Source organism: Balaenoptera musculus, chromosome 5 (assembly GCF_009873245.2).
Source record: "Balaenoptera musculus isolate JJ_BM4_2016_0621 chromosome 5, mBalMus1.pri.v3, whole genome shotgun sequence".
NCBI lineage: Eukaryota > Metazoa > Chordata > Mammalia > Artiodactyla > Balaenopteridae > Balaenoptera > Balaenoptera musculus.
In genome coordinates this window covers 23859671-23879405 of record NC_045789.1, presented here as the reverse complement: position 1 = coordinate 23879405, position 19735 = coordinate 23859671, and the positions used below count along the sequence as shown (strand labels likewise).

General features: G+C 42.5%; 1 protein-coding gene and 1 non-coding gene across 4 annotated transcripts in view; one reads left to right on the top strand and one right to left on the bottom strand.

The window, feature by feature from the left end:
* TBC1D9 (TBC1 domain family member 9) overlaps nt 1–19735 on the top strand; it is a 110574-nt gene that overhangs the window by 35517 nt on the left and 55322 nt on the right. For all 3 annotated transcript variants that reach the window (XR_005020003.1, XM_036853141.1, XM_036853140.1), the window contains exon 2: nt 12891–13001. Coding sequence is in view for 2 of the 3 variants with exons in the window: in XM_036853141.1 (XP_036709036.1) it covers nt 12891–13001 (111 nt within the window). In the remaining variant the exon portion in view is untranslated. The remainder of the gene's footprint in view (nt 1–12890; nt 13002–19735) is intronic.
* LOC118896239 lies at nt 1817–1923 on the bottom strand. Its single transcript, XR_005020145.1, has one exon. It is a non-coding gene; the product is annotated as a U6 spliceosomal RNA (small nuclear RNA).

Here is a 19735-nt window from a genome sequence, read left to right as displayed (position 1 = left end):
TATGTGTGCATGTGTCATTTTTGCTTAGAGATTAAGAAGCTAGGTACAGAAGATGTAATTCAGGGTGAAAGAAACAAAGCACGACCTTCACTACTTTCAGTTTCCCCATTCCTTGATAAAACAATAATATGAAAAATAATTCCCCCTACCTTTCATCTTTCTTCATCAGTCTCTGCTTGAAGATATATGAGTCAAGTGACATTGCTGGTATTGTATAGTTGGTTGTCATACTGCTCTCTATGTCTATCGTGTCTGGTTTATAGCATGAAAAAAGAACAATTTCTTGGTAATGACTTAGAAGTCACTTTGCAAAAAAATGCCCCCCCCCGCAGTATACTGCTTTTATTATTGCCAGTGAGCCTTTTTTTTTTTGCCATCCATTATTGATATTTTTCAGAGTAGTTTACAAGGACTTTCCAGGCCATCCCTGAACTATTTCTTAAGAAATCTTAATTGGGTTTAATATATTCCATAAGGGACTCACCTACATTTGCAGGTCATTAACGTATATTGAAAAACACGTCAGGTCATAATACACAACTTGACGAAATAAGGGCATTACTTGCTACCGCACACCTGGCTTTGCAAAGTCAAACCATCTTTGGCAGATTTCCTGGTTTGGTTTCTCCCACTTGTTGGTGCCATGGTGTTCTTTTTATTTTCAGATCCTCCCAGCTTCGTTTTCTCTTTAAAGCTTTATCTGGACCTTAGGTGAAGATTGCTTTCGCTCGATTCATCACAAACTGAAATGTCTCTGTGAAGTAGCCCTTAGTCTTGTCCAGGTGACTTAAGGCTAAGCTAGAACCAGGATTCTTCTGAAGAGTGCATGCCAGTGGAGTTGGATGCCCTCAAAGGGGTAAAGTCAAGACAAAACACCCAGTGATCAAGCCAGGCTGCTACTGTACCTCGCCCCTGTAAATAGCCTGATTGTTTTAATTACAGTTCTGTAGCCGCTATTTTTATCTGTTCTGGAGTATTTGGATGCAAGTCTGGAAAGCGTATTATTAAATTGCTGTTAGTGCCTTGGCACTCTGTTCTGTAGCACTTGCCTTGCCAGCGTACAGGAGGGAACATTTATTCAGAGCCCATCTTAGATGGAGCCAGGGGGGTAGGTAGGGTTTTAGTTGGACACTTTTGGTTACAAGGACCAGAGACTCAAGTTACCTCGGGTACCTAGGTTTCCTTGCCAGGATACATGCGACCTGGAACCGGGCCTGGAGAGCTGACAGAGAGCCTGTGACAGCTGTAAGAAGTGGCTCCCCGCCTTTCCCTTGGTTCCCTATCACGGCCCGCTCCTCTGCGCTCTGCATTTCTGCTCTCTTCTCCTGAAGACGCCAGGCTTCCTCAGCCTCTGCTGTGTATCTGTTCTTTTTTTTTTTTTCAAACATCTTTATTGAAGTATAATTGCCTTACAATGGTGTGTTAGCTTCTGCTTTATAACAAAGTGAATCAGTTATACACATACAATATGTTCCCATATCTCTTCCCTCTTGCATCTCCCTCCCTCCCACCCTCCCCATCCCACCCCTCTAGGTGGTCACAAAGCACCGAGCTGATCTCCCTGTGCTATGCGGCTGCTTCCCACTAGCTATCTATTTTACATTTGGTAGTGTATATATGTCCATGACACTCTCTCACCCTGTCACAGATCAGCCCCCCCTCGCCATATCCTCAAGTCCATTCTCTAGTAGGTCTGCGTCTTTATTCCCGTCTTGCCACTAGGTTCTTCATGGCTTTTTTTTTTTTTTTCTTCCTTAGATTCCGTATATATGTGTTAGCACACTGTATTTGTTTTTCTCTTTCTGACTTACTTCACAAAAATATGGAACGCTTCACGAATTTGCGTGTCGTCCTTGCGCAGGGGCCATGCTAGTCTTCTCTGTATCGTTCCAACTTTAGTATACGTGCTGCCGAAGCGAGCACTGTGTATCTGTTCTTTAGCTCAGTGTTTCTGCCTCTGTGTCATCTGGCTTGTTTGCTGCCTTCCCTTCTCATGGAATCCTTTCAGCTTCCGCTTCTGTAGCTACTTGGCTTTCCTCTTCCTCTGTCTCAGCTCAGATTCCCTTGAGAGGGTGTGATGGGCCAGCCTCATCTTCCACTTAGGCCCCTGTGTGTTTGCCCTGATCGTAGTCACGGGTGAAAGGCAGCCTTATTTTATACAGTGTGACCCCATGCATGCATGCTAAGGGTGACCAGTTCTTAGGGTGGCTGGTACCCATGACGGAACGTAGCAGGAGCTGACTGGTTACAGAGTCTCATCTTTTATGAAATCTTACTGGCAGGATCTTCCTTATGATATTTTGTATTCCTTTAGTAGTTCTTTTATTATTGCTTTATTCTAATATATGCATCTTGTAAATAATTATGAGTACAAAGTTTTATAAAGTATAGTTCTAACAGCATAACAATTACTTTTGAAAATATAGTTCTAACAGTTAAAAGAGTTCCTAATTTCTTCCCTATGGGGCATCTCCCCATACGGATGTCATTCTCCAAAGGGAACCATTATTAACAGTTTGATGTACAACCTTCCAGGCATTTCCAGTGTAGGTATAAACACATATTGCCTCTTTATTTGCCTTGCTTATGTGTAGCTAAATGCAACACTGTGGGTACTTAAAATATAATGAATACACAGTTTTAAAATATAATGAGTACTCAGTGATGAAAGTTGAGAAACTAATTTCATTCATTTCACTTTTATGGTTTTTATTTTGGGACTGTAAACTTCCTGACTTAAAGATAAGCTAGTTATTAAAAACACCCAATCACTACAACTGAGTTAAGCCCTGTGTGTATTTGATACACACAAATATGTTTCAATTTGTTGTATTGCTGTGCTTTATATGCTAAAGGGAAAAAAATGAACTTTAAAAAAAATTACTAAAAGACAAAGGCCAGACCCCTCTCCATCGGAGAGTGTTTTAAGGATGCCATTCATTTAAATATTGACCCGAAACTGGCATGTTGCATCCTAGCAACAAGATTACTAACCTGTGGTTGCGAAGAGCAGCTTTAATGTAAACACAGTAACCATCTATTTACTTGATGGCTTGCTTGATCTCTCTTTGAGTAAATAAAGCCCAAAGTAGAAGGTTGGAAGTAATTGAGAAAACAACCAAAATTTTTTTTTATATCATAAAAGTATTGAATGTACCTTCGAGAAACTTTTGGAAACAGAACAACACAAAAGAGCGTAAAATTGTTTTACCCACCAAATATGTTAATTTTTGTAATCTTTAATAATAATGTTATCATTCATAGCATAGACAATATTATACTTGTAATTTGACAGAGTGGGATCATATAGAACAAAAATTAGAGTTTTGTGGGGTTTTTTTCCACATAACATACTAGATATGTTTTGCCATCTCATTAAATAATTATTCGAGGACATGAGTTTAAATGTCTAAATATCATTGTATAGATGTACTATAATATATATAGACATTCTAGATCATTTCCTAGATGTAATTTTATTTTTTTTAATTTTTCATTTTTAATTTTTAAAAAAATTTTATTTACTTTTGGCTGCGTTGGGTCTTCGTTGCTGTGTGCGGGCTTTCTCTAGTTGTGGCGAATGGGGACTACTCTTTGTTTGATTGCCGGGCTTCTCATTGTGGTGGCTTCTCTTGTTGCGGAGCACGGGCTCTAGGGTGCGCGGGCTTCCGTAGTTGCGGCGCACAGGCTCAGTAGTTGTGTGCACGGCTTAGTTGCTCCATGGCATATGGGATCTTCCCAGACCAGGGATGGAACCTGTGTCCCCTGCATTGGCAGGCAGATTCTTAACCACTGAGCCACCAGGGAGGTCCTACCTAGATGTAATTTTAAATTCATAACTGTTTCTATTTCGTGATATTATTTCATTGTGGAGAAGGGGTTAGGAGAATTAGGAGAAGGGTGGGCAGTCATCTTGGGACAGTAAGTGGTTCCTGCAAATTCGGCCCACCTGACAAAAGGAGTCTGAGGAACATCTCGCTTAGGTTTCCTTGAAGTGGTGGGTGTGGCTCATCTGTTAGAAATAGTGGGCTTCTCACCAATGAATTGCTCCCACCATCACCAAAAGAACTCCTGCGTCCTTGCTCTCATGGCTGACCTTGGCCGGCCTTGAGCCGTCAGTTTCAGGTGTTCAGACTTGCCTCCACAGACAAGATGAGAATCAATATACCTTCCCATCGTATACACGGAAGCGGCTGTAAATATAATGAATATGCATCTACCGTCCTCTTCCTGGGTTGAGGGCTTATTTGAGGATTTGGATCACAGAGGTGCCTGGAGTGCTTTTGAATAAATTCAGTCCATTGTCCTCATTGGTCTGTATCAGAGCAGACTTGAATCCCTGAAAAAAGTCTGAGAACAACAGCTTGCCTGTGGAGATGAAATCACCGGGGCACTGCCGGGGTCAGGGCTGGCCCCTGGGTATGTGACCCATGCTGGTGCACAGGGACCTGCATTTAGAAGGGCCCCAGCCTTGGTTTAATGTTCTACTGTGGCTGCCTAGGAATTCCTAAGAATTTTTAAGCAAGGGAACATGCATTTTCCTTTTGCACAGGACCCCAAAAATTATGTAGCCGGTCTTAACTGGGGTGTAAAGTAAGGTATGAAAAAGATATTTTAATGGTTCCTTCTCAGACACGGAAGAGAAGGAAAAATCAATTCCACCTGCCCTCCCTTTTTGCAGGAGAAGAAGGTGCATGTGACTTTAAGAGACTGGCCTGCAGGGTGAAATGGAGCAGCTCCTGGAAGACTTGGCCTTCAAGGGTGCTTGGAAGATTTGAGCAGCACAGAACTAACTGGCTGCTTGACAGAGGCTCTGCAGGAGAAATGCTCTTCCCGTTTCAGTTTTCTGCGCAGTCTGTTTAGTTATAAACTAGCCTGTGCTTTATCTTTTGTGATGGAAAATATGAACGTATATTTTGAGCCCTAACTTTCTGGGTACTTATATAAGCATGAAATTCAAAGACCCTGTGATCCAGAATGAGTTTGAAATACTACAGAGGGGGGTGCCCCGCCACTGGGACCTTGTCATTCTACCCCCTCGAGCCTGCTCCCCTATCGGTAAGAAATGAGTCAAGGGTCTCTTCAAGAATCACCTAATAGACTAGTTCAGATTCTCCACACTTATTTATTTTTATTATTTTTTAAAATTGAAATATAACTGATGTGCAATATCATGTTAGTTTCAGGCTGATTCTTCACCACGCTTTTAAACCTAGGCCCCTTGAAATAAATATACAGCAAAAACCTCATGCCTTTCCCTATTCATGTATTCTTGCTTTCAATTGAGAAATGATTTTGTGGGATTTTATTTTAGTTTGCAGTGGCAGAGCTATAATTTTTTTCATTTCCCAAATAAAAAGTTATATCATAGAATTGAATGTACTCTTTAAAACTATACGTGATTCTAGTAAACGCGGTCCCAAGAATATTGCTACCCTCCAGCCTCCCCTTCCCTAATTCGGTGCTGTTTAAAGTGCTGGTTTGCAACCTATTTGTTTCAACTGCCTTGAGCTAAAGAATAGAAATTGAGATTAAACATTTAGAAAGCTAGAGCCATTTGTCTGTTGAATTAAATGATGAAAAATTGGAGGCTTGTATTTTCTTTGTCTCTTTTCATATTCTCTAGCTCTATTTTTGTATTTCCTAGGCACTGTATTTTACAGACGTCTCAGTGAGCAACATACTGGAAACTAAAACCAAACTGATTCTTAACCACAGTTTAAGAACTATCCTAATTGACAGAATCAGCAATATTTTTCCTACACTAGCAGAATTCTCATTAATCCATCTTTCCACAAACAGAAACAAGTTGTGTGTGTGTATGTGTGTGTGCGTGTAGACGCGCCCCCTGCCCTCTAGTAACTTGTCCTATTTCACGGCAACCGTGATGTGAGATACATCTGGCTGGACTAGGGTCCTGAGAGGCAGCTGTGAAGGTGAGAGGGGAAGAGCTGTGTGTGGCCTTTTTCAACCAATAATCATGGTTTGAACTGTGTTGAGAGACCATTTTTACCTAAATATGCGAGAGGGGTTGGAAAAGAAGCAATACTTATGAAAACAAAAACACTCCCAGACTGTTCTAAGCTAAAAGTAGAATTCCAGTGTTGGGATTGGTCTCTCCCTTTTAGCCAGTTATACCCATGCTTGAGAAAGGCTGTTAGGCTCTTTGAGGTTATGACATTGAGAAAACACATTGCTCAACACATTCTCAAATCTTGGTCTCCTTTCGTTGTCCGATTCTTAGACAAGTTTAATTATTTATGGCCAGTTTGCTAGAACTTGTTATATTGGGTTCTGCGGGGCAGAGATGAATAAGCTCTGAAAATAATTCTTGGTTTCTCCCAATGTCCATCAGGTTGAAAACTTTGTGGCCCATTTTATAAATATTCAGCATGATGTGCAGGACATTATTCCAGGCTTTGGGAATTCCAAGGTAGATAAGGCTGTGCCTGCTTCAAGGAGCTCACAGCCTGGTGGAAAGAAACTAGTTTTTTTTCCAGTAGGAAACAATGTGATAATCGCCTTAGTAATATGAAGTGCAAGGTGGTTGACAGATCACAGACAAGGGGACAGTTAATTGCCAGGAGATTTGGGGGTGGGGGGTTGAGAGGATGGGGAGAGTGTGGGAAGAAAGCAAAACATGCCTGCGGCTTCCCTGGTGGTGGAGTGGTTAAGAATCCGCCTGCCAATGCAGGGGACACAGGTTCGAGCCCTGGTCCGGGAAGATCCCACATGCCACGGAGCAGCTAGAGCCCATGCACCACAACTACTGAGCCTGCGCTCTAGAGCCCACGAGCCACAACTACTGAGCCCACGTGCCACAACTACTGAAGCCCGCGTGCCTAGAGCCCGTGCTCTGCAACAAGAGAAGCCACCGCAATGAGAAGCCCGTGCACCGCCAGGAAGAGTAGCTCCCGCTCGCCTCAACTAGAGAAAGCCCTCGCCCAGCAACGAAGACCCAACGCAGCCAAAAATAATAAATAAATTAATAAATAAATAAAATAAAATTTTTAAAAAGCACAGACTCTTTTTAAAAAAACAAACAAAAAAAATGCCTTGTGACCCTTGACCTGGATATTGAGGGAAATGGACATTTTCCAGAAAGAAAAAAAAAGAGAGGACCTTCCAGATCAAGTAAAATAACTTGGGTGAAGGCTTGAAGGCTTTAAAAACAGACAAACAAACAAAAAAGATTTATTCAGAGAAGTGTAAAAATTATGATGTGGCTGGATTTTGTATATATATCCGTTAGCAACTGCTTCTGGATGTTATTGTTTAAGTGCTTTCTGCCTATTATCATGTAGCTCACATAAGTGCTAAGACATACAGGCAGGGCTCCAATGACAAAGAGGCAGCAGCAGGTAGAAGAAGGACAAGGTGGGAGCCTGTGACCTACAGAAACCTTACATGGGAGAGAGGCAGAGAGGCTTGCAAATACTGATCTCAAGGTCTTGCCTTTATATAGAACATATAAAGAAGTAAATCCAAGTGTACTGCCCCTCTGGCTTTAGAAATATCAGTGTGTATTTGCTGAAGTGAATCGAAATCCAGTGTCTATCTGAGTGAAAGCCTCTAAATAGTAAACTGAATTTCTGATCTGGAAGTTTCAGCAAATGTCAGCATATTAGGAAAGGCAAATAACTCAGAATACGGAACTGGAATGGCCAATAAACAGGAAGAGATACCCAAACTCATTAATCGTCAGAAAAATGCAAATTTCAACAACAAATAGGTATTGCTTCTCATCCTTGAGATTGGTGGAAAAAAACAAACAAACTGATAATACTAAGTGTTGGGGATATTATGGAGAAACGGATATTCTCTCACTTTCCTGGTACGGGTGTAAATTGGCACAATCACTTTGGAAAGCAGTTTTGTAATGACTAATAAAGTCTCAACACACACCCTATGACCCAACGATTCCATTCTAAAGAAAGTGCTCACATGTTTAAGGATCATGTACAGAGAATGACTGCAGTGCCTATTATAGCAAAAAAAAAAAAAAAAAAAAAAAGAAGATAAACCCAAATACCCTTCCTTAGGAAAATGGATAAGTTACAGTATATTTAAACAGCGGACTATTACACAATATTTAAAATGAATGAATCAGATTTGCAAGTATAACCTGGGTAAATTTTACAAACATTGGGTAAAAAAGATTGCAGAACAATATCTACTCTTTATCATTAATGTAAATTTTAAAATATACATCAGTGTTAAATCTATATTCATGTACATACGTGGGGGGGTCAAAGTATAAGGACCTGGATGGGAAGAATAAAAAACTGGAGGGTGGTGAATGGAGAGGGAAATAGAATTGAGGGTAACACAGGGGAGACCTTTACCGTGTATGTTGTATTTTCTTCTAAAAAAACAGAACAGATCTGAAGCAGATAAGGCCAAGTGTTAAAGTCAGAGTGGTGGGATATGTGTTTTGTAATTTTCAATACTTTTCTGTGGTTTTGAAATATTTCATTAAACAGTGGTGCTCAGTACATATTAGCTGTGCCGCGTGGCTTGTGGGATCTTAGTTCCCCGACCGGGCATTGAACCCAGGCCACCACAGTGAAAGCACCAAGTCCTAACCACTGGACTGCCAGGGAATTCCCTAGTGGGTATTACTGTAGCTTCCATATCAGGAGACAGCCCACTCCCCAGACCACTCCCGCATGGTCTTTGTAGGACTCTATCTCTGACTGGCTACAAAGCTGAGGGAGTAGAGGGAGACCAAGTAAGCTTTAGGATCTTGTCCACTTTAACATTAAATTATCCCAAGATCATCAGTAGATGGATTGATCATTGCCATGGGCACATCCCTATGTGTCCCACACTCTTCTGATACATCCCTGCCCCCAGAGGGGTGAGGGGCCGCCCAGGAGTGGAAATGACTCTGTCTGCATCACTTACCCTTTAGCGCCCACAGCTGGTGGGAGGCCTAAATGTACCAATTCTGCAGAGTGTTTTCTGAATCTCCTTGAAAACAGCAGTTTAATGTTACAAGATGCCCCTGAGCTAATGTAATAGGTAGGTGCAGAGAAGAGTTATTGTGAGGACCATAATTTGACTTAGTTATCTCAGGCTATCAAAGATTGTTTAACACCAGAAATAGCTGACTGGAACAGCTGCTAAAACAGTGCTTTGTGTGGGAAATGATGAAAAGTTCAGTATTTTGACAGCCACTTCAGAGGGATGAGTAAGTAATAAGACTTCTAAGAAAATCCTGATTGCTGCTTTTTTGGGGGGGTGGTGGTGGCGGGGATTCTCTAGGCTAGATATCAGATTTCCCATCTTCTAGTATTCAGTGTAGACAGAGGGTATAGGAGGAGTATTTTCTCTTTTCCAGTCTCGACTCCTTGTCTCAACAGAGATTAGACAGCACAGTAATAACTTATTATTTAGGTTTTCTAAAAATACCTAACTTGTCCTTTCATCAGACGTGTGTTCAGGGCTCGCTGTGCTCCAAGCAAAGGGCGGGGTCCGGGGTTCCAAAGCAATCAGTCAGACCTTGCCATCATGGAGCTCCCAATCTGGAAAGAGGGGAAGAAACGGAACGAGGCAAAATGTACATGTAATTTTAAATAAATGCAGTAGGTATAACAGAAGCAGAACTCAGAGGGAGATCAGAGTTAGAAAGAGGTGGCGTGAGATAATTAGGAGTTTGTCGTTTGAGGTGGTGGGAAGTGGTCGTTGACGGGCAAGCACAACATTCCAGGTGGAGGGAAAATCCTGGTCAGTGCTACAAAGTGAATGGCAGAATGTGTTTATTGATTTGACCAACTATGAGTCTCAATTCACGACATTACTTTCTGTTGGGATATCCAGTGCCTTAAGTTTTCAAAGAACTTTTGCAAAATGTTTTTAATTGTATATGCACCTAATGTGAGTATCCCAGTATTATATTGTCTATAATTTACTTTTAAATATTTCAGCACGGACCCTGTGGTAAATATGGGCGAACCTGTTAGTATCCATCTAAATCTTCGTGGACGCACGCTCAGGGTCGGTGAGCTGGCATCTCATCAGAAGCCCTCACTCCGGGGGAATCTCCTTGAAGCCACTCCGTTTTCTTTACCTCTGAGTAAAGAAAGTACTTCTTTACTGGAGGTTTTGTTAATTAGGATGGTGGATGGTGGAGATGGATTGTAGTTGGGGACATTTGTGGTGGTCAAGATGTGCAGATAGGGTTGGACCTTTTCAGAGGTCTTCCCTCCCTGGTGTTACAGAGTACAGAAGTCTAGTGAGACATGAAAGATGGGGAAACTGAGGCTCGGAGAGGTTGGGTCTGGGAGTTGGCAGAGCCAGGACTGAAGAACTCCAGAACCCGGGCTGCCTCTTGTCGGTTGCCCTGCCCAGTGAGCTGCGTTCACCCTTGGAAGAATCTATATCTACCCTGACGCTCCTTTAGAGGCTCATTAAACCTCAGAGGCTAATCCTTGACTGTGACTCCCTAAACCCGGGCTGAAGTTTGTGTGCCCTAGAAACAACGTATGTGATACTTCCAGTATTTTGATTCAAGAAGAGGGAAGTATTACCAACATTCGGTTGTTATGAGGGATGAATTTGTATTTCACATGTCTTTGTATTTCTAGTTAACACAGAGGGCAATCCAGTTTAGCTAGCACTCTTCTGCTTTCCCTATTAATGCACTCTACCATCTGCAGATAACTGAAGAGTAATTAGAGGTCTTTTTGCGGTAAATCCGAGTCACCGTAGAGAAAACAAAAATGCACACGTGTGTGGTATTATATGGAAGACGACTCCTTGGAAAACTCTGCAGACTCTAAATATTTGATTTTTGATGTATTTCATACAGGCCAGAGCAAACAAATGAATTCATTTACCCTGTAGCGAAAGTTTGTTTTTCCTGGAGTATGCAGGTCAGCTAATGGTCGCTGTGGTCTGCCGTGAACCTAAGTGGATTCCTGGCCTTGGATAAAGACCAAAAGGACACCTGTAGGGCTGCCCCATGTTAACCTGCCCTAGGCTTCTTGCTTAACCCCAGGTTCGGGAAGGCAGGTGCTATTACAACCACTTTACAAATGAGGAAATGAAAGCCACGAGAAGTTAAATGGCCTGTCCATGTGGCCCAGACCTGGTCATAACAGAGTCAGAACCAGGACGGAGCTGTGGCAGAGCAAGGGAGGCTGGGGGCCTTTACCACCCCCTCCCGGCCTCAGCTACCATCAGTTCCATACCAAAGCCATCCTTAATAACCATGCAATCTAAGTAAAAGTAAAATTAAAGAAAGGAGGGTCTTGGCAGGTTCTAGAGAGGTTGCCTAACCCCTCCTTCCAACCAGCCTCTTGCCCCCAAACCTTATTGTATTCAGTCTTTAAGAACAATCTTGTGGGACTTCCCTAGTGGTCCAGTAGTTGCCTCCATGCTTCCACTTCAGGGGCGGGCATGGGGTGGATCCCTGGTCAGGGAACTAAGATCCCACATGGCGCACGGTGCGGCCAAAACAAAACGAAACAAAACAGCAACAACAAAAAATCTTGTAATCATCATATCATTTCCATTTTACATCATATCATTTTCCATTTTGTGAACACCAAGACATTGGAAAAAAGTGTCCTAAGATTATTCAACTAGCCACAGTTCCTAACTGGTCCTTCTGAGTCCAAACCCTGCTCTATGCTGGGTTGCATCTGACTTTAGAGTAATTACAGGCATTGACTTTATGGAAATCTTTTAGATTCATCCTGCCAAACAAGGAATCCTGTTTATTTGACTTTGTAGAATTTGTGTGTGTGTGTGTGTGTGTCCGTGTAATTTTAGAATAGTATAGAAAATGTTTGGTGTCTAATCCCAGCTTGGTGCAGATAAAGGAGGCACCCCTTCCTGGAGGGGGGATGTTGGCTGAAAGGTGGTTATAAGAGAATTTGCACTCCTGGCAAGAGAAGGCACTGCCTCTTCTTAAGTGAGCACTGGACATTTGTATTTCCCACACATAAATTACTAAGTTCGTTTGTTGAATGTTCCTGCTTGCCTCGACTTGGATGATGTGAATGAGTTTCCCCCAGGACCTGGCAAGATCACTGAGGTTGCCGACCGGAAGAACTCAGCTTCGTGCTACCACAGTACCTTTCCTGATCCTCAGCCTAATTACTACATCTTTGCAGAGCTGAGTGTAGACCAGGCTTCCAGCATCTCTGCTTATAACTATTGATGTGACAAATGGCAAAGGACTCTGCCGTTGAGATGGAGAAATGCTTGTTTCACAGCCCTGTTCACTTCTAAATGCAGCCCTAAAATACTGCTTGGCCCTCTCCCCTACTGGATTATAAATGCCTTAGGGACTCTGTCTTATTCAACTTCGTGCCCACAGGGTTTGCCTTGAACATAGTAGGCACTTATTGTTTGCTGAGCTGAACTGTACCTTCTCAATACAAAAGAAAAATGAGGCGCATGAAAATAATACATGGGGCAGCCTGGTACACGGACTCAGATGTACGTCACTGGTACCTGTGGCTTTGTCAGGTTACTCAAATTAAGGATTTGTTTCTAGGATGCTAAAGGGGAGAAAATAATACACATTGGGTGTAGTGTAGGTAAAGCAGAGACCCCAGGATATCAGTGCTTAATACCTTATTTTTTTTGTTTGAAACAGTCATTTATTAATACTACCGTGTGCCAGGGACTGAGCTAGGAGCTTTGCTGGTTTTGTTTCTGAAACCAGCGCTCTTTTAGCTTGTGCAGTGTCTCTTGGAGGTGGGTGGAACAAGTAACGTAGAGTCACCCTCATCACGTCTGAGAGGAAAGTTTTGTCCAGGTGGGATGCGGTGGGAGAGGGCTTGTTGGCAGGTCCCCCAGAAGGGGAGTGTCCACACTGCTGCCTCTGGGGATTTAGAGGAAACCCTTGCTCATTTCTCCCCCTTTTCTGCCCTCAGGCCTCCTGGTGGGCACCCTTGATGTCGTGTTGGACTCGAGTGCCCGGGTTGCTCCTTACCGCATCCTGTACCAGACTCCAGATTCTTTGGTCTATTGGACCATCGCCTGTGGTAAGTGCAGTGTTTGGAAATATGGAAAAAAGTTATGATTAACAATTTTCTGTCAGAGGGGAGGAACATTTAATTGTGAGATGCAATCACTTCGTATTTTAGGGTAAGTAACCCTAGCCATTTCGACAGATGAACCCTAAACCTCAGTGCTTAACACAATAAAGGTTTCTTTCTAACTCTGGTGAAGTCTTGTTTGGATCCTGTGGCCATCTCCATCTGTAGTAACACCCTCTAGAACACAAAGGCTCCAAGGTCAACTTACAAGGAAAGTGCGGGAGGTGGAGGCACACCTGTGTTTCACTTGCTTGACCCAGAAGGGCCACCACTTCCACTCACACCCCATTGGCTAGAACTAGTCACATGGCCCCAGCCTGTCTTCAGGGAAGCTGGAAATGATGGAGTCCTGGGTGGACTAAGTAATACGTACTTATCCCAGTGCAGTCCTTCCTACTGAGTAGGGATTGTTTATTTCTCCTGATGATAACCTGTAATAATGTGCTGGGATGGTGGTAAACTGTCATGCTGTTATCGGATCTCTCACAAGAACCGCCAGTCCAAAGTGGCTAACATTTTTTTAGTTATTTGTTTGCATGTGGCTTTTCAAATAACCATAGGAAGAGCAAGGGCACTGAACACTTACCTTTTTTCTTTTCATTTTTTCACCTCCACTTGATTTTTTTTTTTAATTAATAGATTTTATTCTTTAGAACAGTTTTAGGTTTACAGGAAAGTTGAACAGATAGTTTGGAAAGCAGCCAAATAGCCTCCACACACATAGTTTCCCCTATGATGAACACCTTAGGACGGAACATTTGTTCCAATGGATGAACCAATATGGATACATGGTTACTAGAATCCTTAATTTATTTAGATTTCCTTAGTTTTTACCAGATGTCCTTTTTCTGTTCCAGGATCCCAGTCAGTGCACCATTTTATATTTAGTTGATGTATCTCTTTAATCTCCTCTTGGCTGTAGAAGTTACTCAGACTTTCCTTGTTTTTGATGACTCTGCCACTTCTGAAGGATAATGGTCAGGTATATTGTAGAATGTCCCTCTGTTGGAATGTGTCTGATGTTTTTCTCATGATTAGGCTGTGGTGATGTATTTTTATGAGGAAGATCACAGAGATAAAGTGCTGTTTTCATCAAGTTATGTCAAGCAAGGGCACCTACTGTCCAGATGATTGATGACTGATGTTTTTTTTTTTTAATAAATTTATTTATTGATTGATTTTTGGCTGTGTTGGGTCTTCGTTTCTGTGCGAGGACTTTCTCCAGTTGGGACGAGCGGGGGCCACTCTTCATCGCGGTGCGCGGGCCTCTCACTGTCGCGGCCTCTCCCGTTGCGGAGCACAGGCTCCAGACGCACAGGCTCAGTAGTTGTGGCTCACGAGCTTAGTTGCTCCGCGGCATGTGGGATCCTCCCAGACCAGGGCTTGAACCCGTGTTCCCTGCATTGGCAGGCAGATTCTCAACCACTGCGCCACCAGGGAAGCCCCTGATGATGGTTTTGATCGCCTGGCTGGAGTAGTGTTTTTCAGGTTTCTCCACTGTCAAGTTACTCTTTCCTTCCCCTTCCCATACCGTCCTCCTTGGAAGGAAGTCCCCGTGCACAGCCCACACTTACAGAGTGGGGAGTTTTAACTTATTCAATTATTTTTATCACTGTGGACTCATGAATATTTTACTTTGTACTTTGGGTTACAATCCAATACAACTTTATTTTGTTGCTCAAATTATTCCAGCTTTGGCCATTGGGAGCTCTTTCAGTTGACTTTATTCAGTTTTTAAATTGATCTCTGCTTGGTAGGAAGTGTCGTGCTGGGATCTAAAGATATAAAGATAATTAGATCCGGCCCCTGCTTTGGAGAATACAAGGAAATACTCAGTTCTAGCCCAGTGTGAACAAGTACCATACAGTGCCATTGGATGGTGGGGCTTCCAACTAAGGACAGGAATCTTGGCCGGCCTTCTACAAGGGTAGGGGGAGTTATGTGGCTGTGATTTTAGGCTGCTGGAAGGCTCTGGTGCCCTAGCAATGCACCCTCAAGGATTTAGTAGCACCGAAATTCTAACATTGTAGTTGTATCCCTTTAAAGTTATTCTGGTTCAGATGCAAATAGCCCCATGAGAAACAATGAAATGAATCAGCATTTATACACTCCACTGAATGAAGGAATGGCATCTGGAGTGGGCAGGGAGAAAACCACCCAGGAGTGAAGGGGATAAAGGATAAAGGAAGAGAGAGGCTGGGACCCTGAGGAAGACAGACTTATCAGTGTAACCCCATGTAAGATAGAGTTCCAGCCTTCTGTGCGGTTCATTCAACACAAAGGGAAACACCCAATAGCTACTGTAGAAGGGGAGGTGCCCTGTGGAAGTTGGTTGGGAAAATGTCACCTTTAGTTGGCGAACAATGTAGAATGGTGTTAAAATAGACAGGGGAGCCAGCAACTGAAGAAAGAGAAAGGAGATTAGAAATCAGGCAGAACCACCAACGCCCCTGGACTTAATGAGGGTTTGACACTCTCACTCACCTTCCAGCACTTTCATCACTTGTGCCTGGAGGCTTTTGAGAACGTGTGCAGCGTGGAGGTCCTCAGAGCCCTCTGGTCTCCTGGCCTTCCCAGGTCAATGCACATGTATGGGGCTGTGACGAGCTGGTTTCTATCTGTGACTCTTTTTTTTCCACCCCCTCAGCCCATCCTTTTTTTCTCCCCTGTTACCTGACATCACTACTCCTCACTTTGTTTCTGGGGCTTTGCCATTCTACTGTCGACTTTAAAAAAGTACGCAACGTGAGTGTTGCGAGTTAAGTTTTATTGGGGGCAAAATGAGGACTATAGTCCTGGAGACAGCATTTCAGATAGGTCTGAGAAACTGCTCCAAAGAGGCAGGGGGGAAGGTCAGTAAAGATGTGATTTTTGTGAAGGGGGAGTACATGCAATCAGCACATATTTTTTTGCAGAAGGTTTCTGCCAGTCTTGTGAAGGTTATTGCTAGTCACAAGGAGCAGACATCGCCATGAAGGATTTTAGTGCTTTTCTAGTTATGAGGAGATGCAAGAATTGGGCTCATAAAATCAGCTCCTGAAAATATCTATCTGAAGACCTGTTCTGCCAGTTTTTCCCAGAGCACAGAGTGCCTATTTTCTGATCTCCACCCTGAACTCCTTTCAGGGGGTGTTGAAAGTCAGCAGCTGCAGTATAGCACAGGATTTAATACTTGTAGAGGTAGATGGCAAGTGCCAATTTGTAGTTGGCAGAGGCTCTACAAGAGCCAAGCAGAGGCTCCTAGGAAAGCCCCTGTGGGGAAGAGCCCAGAGTTACAAAGCCGAGTTAGTCCTGAGTTATTTGCCAAGCCAAGGCTAAGGAACACTGGGCAGTAATTGCTGATGTCATAATTTATACCTCAAAGAGATGTACTTTTGTTTTCCCAGTAAGTGATGCCTATCACAAGTGCATGATCTCATTATAATAAACCCAGAGCGGTTTTAGCTTTTGTATATATATTGATTACACGTAGAGACAGCTCCACAATTTCCTTGTAGAAGACACCACGGAAGTGACAACCATTGTGAAAGTCCCATTCACCCACTAATTGTTCCTTCTTATCAATTTCTCTCTGAAACCCAAGTGCCTGGCTCCCTTTCATGAGAAGATTTTAAGAGCGGAAGTTGCTACCTTAAAAAGGATTCTTTGATAGGCTGACCTTTCAGTTTGTAATTTTAAATGTTGTTTTTTCGTAAACTACAAAGTTGGTATTTGGTGGGACAGTAGGGCAGGGGCTTTTTAATTTGCTCTAGTTTCGTGAATCGTTGCTGTAAGAGAAGGTTCAGCAGAAAATTGGATGTCCAACTCACTGCCCTGTAGAATCCATAGCTTTGCAAAACCTTTGTTTTATGCCATGTGCCTTGTGAATCTTTGCTTTGTGTAAGTTGAACTAAGGGCACATCTACCGTCAATGTCTTCACCTAGGCCACTTTCTGTAGGAGAACAGTAGTCTTAGTGGTAAATCCCAGTCGTATGTTTGCCTTAGACTTGAGCCACATGAAGCCAGGCAGGACCTAGTTTTGGACCTAGTCTAACTTACTCCCAATATAGTAATCACCCAGCCCTTAACAGTATGAACCATACAGAAAGAAGAGGGGAACAAAAAACAAGAGTTCTTTGGTGAAACATTATTTTCAGATGCTTCTTTTTATTATCTTCTATCATCTGTATCCAGATTGGATTGAAGAAATTGATTTTTATGTTTCTTTGGCACTGAGACCTTTAATTGGGAAGGGGAGCCAAATCCCTGCCTAAGTAATGACTCTTTCTTTGCACTGCTACCCAAAATGAAGCCATCAGTCTCTTTGGTGGATATTCCATTGTGCCATCAATTCCAGCCTATGGACTTGCATTTTCTTCAGTGGTTTGTGCGGTAAAGTATCAGTTTTGCCATTTCTTTTATTTTTTTTTTAATTTTTAATTTAATTTATTTATTTTTGGCCACGCCACACAGCCTGCGGGATCTTAGTTCCCCGACCAGGGATCGAACCCAGGGCCCACGGCAATGAAAGCACTGAGTCCTAACCACTGGACTGCCAGGGAATTCCCTGCCATTTCTAAGAACATAAAGGAAGTAGTACCATAGGAATTGGTCCAGTCTGCTTTGCTGAGCTGGCTATACTCCGACAATTCTGCCTCTCTCCCACCAGTAATTGACTGAGTATTTCACAGCTGTGCTCTCACGAGGGCACCAGACAGCTGCAGGCGTTCCCCCAACAGCTGGTGTTTTGGCATTGGTACCCCAGAGGCAGGAGAGGGCGCAGTCCTTTGCACCCCTCAAGCTTCAAGGTACTTAAGTAGACAGCAACCCATTTGGCTCTCCCCATTAGAAGAACTGGAAGGGTTAAACAGCCTCATGAGAATATGGGCACATAGAAATGCAGGTAGTTCCAAGGACATTACTTAAAGGGCTCTGGGACAGAAGAGTTACAGTTGGAAAGATAGAAGGAAATGTTGACAGTTCCCTCTGGATACATCTGACCTTCCAACAGGACTGATAAAGGGAATGGGGTGGAGGGAGTGTGCTTGATGGACACCTCACTGATAACACAGCCCTGAATGGTACCTTGATTCCCTGCCCATTGATTAAGTTCCCTTTTCTTCACCATCTTAGAATCTCATCTGGGCCTAGATAGGCATTCATTTTCAGAACGGAAAGACAGATTAGCCACCACCTTGCCCAACACTCAGATTGTGATAGGGTACAGGGCCAAAGTGAAGTGCCCAAGTTCACATTGCTAGTTACAGCCAGTTAGCGCAGGGCTGAGATCAAGTTCTCAGGCCTCCCCACTCCCAGCCCAGTCCTTTTGAAGCGGCACCATGCTGGCTTTTATGATTAAACATTCTTTTAGTTGGCAGCTGGTAAGACCATGAGTTTAATGAAAGGTTGCTAATTGGTTCTGCTTCTGCTGTTTCTCTACACTAGATAGCGAAATGGTGGGTGATTTACTTGCCTTCCACATGAGATATACCTAATGTAGAGGTTGGTCAATGTTTTTTCATCCTTTCTTGGTCTGTGTACCTCAAGAACTATGCTTGTATCCTTGGGAACACAGCAGCATAAAAAAAAAAAGAACGTGCTTTTTTTCTTTAAGCAATCATGTTTATTGCAGGAAATTAGAAAATGTAGATAAGCAAAGAAGATAAAATATTATAAAACAATAATACCACATTATAAATCTTCACCTTCCAGACTTTATATATATGTGTGTGTGTGTGTGTGTCTATACAGATATATGTCTATACACATATATATATGTGTCTGTATATACACATATATGTATAGATTTTCTATGTCAAGAAATACATGTCTATAATGTCAATTTTAACAGGTAGATAATATTTTACTGTGTTTATAATGTAATTTTTCTAACTTATGTGCTATTTTTTGGAAATCTAAGGTTTTTTTCCCCTAATGTTAACTGCATTTTGAAAAACCTTAGTGAATATCCTCTGAACAAAATATTTCCACATTACTTTCATTATCACCTTAGGATAAATTTATAGAAGTAGATATGCTGAGTCAAAGAATATGCATGTGTGTGAGACTTTTAGTGTCATTAGCCTGACTGCCCTCCAGAAAGATAGCCATTTACATTCTGTCTATCAGGGTAGGAGAGGACCTTGGCATTTAAGTAAAGTAAACACAATAATGATATCAACCACTAATTCTTACTGCCAAGGTTGGATGAGTCACCTGGGCCTCTCTTTTCTCAAAGTGATTATAAAGCTATGAACATACTGTTATGACCTGTAAGAGATTATAAGCAGAGTTATGTAAGAAGCTTACAGTAGTTACACAAGGATTGTTCAAGTAAAGGCCTGCTTTACTTCAATCATACCTACGCTTTTCAATCAAAACATAATAGTGTCAGGACCAGAGAGATATGTGCTGAACATATGGTAGTCTGGCAACAGTTCAGCAACTGGTTTCTTAGTGCTCTGACATCAGAAGTTAGAAATGTCTTCTGCATCACATTTCAAGAGGAGATCTTTGTGTCCTGCTGCTTATGATGATAATAGCAAAGTAACTGTTTATTTAGTGCTTTGTATGTTCCAGACCTGTGCTAAGGACTTTACGTGTATTATCTTCCTTAATCTCTAGCACAAACTGCTGTGGTAAGTGTTGTTACCTACGTGTTACAGATGAGGAATCTGGAGTACAGAGAGGTTAAGGAACT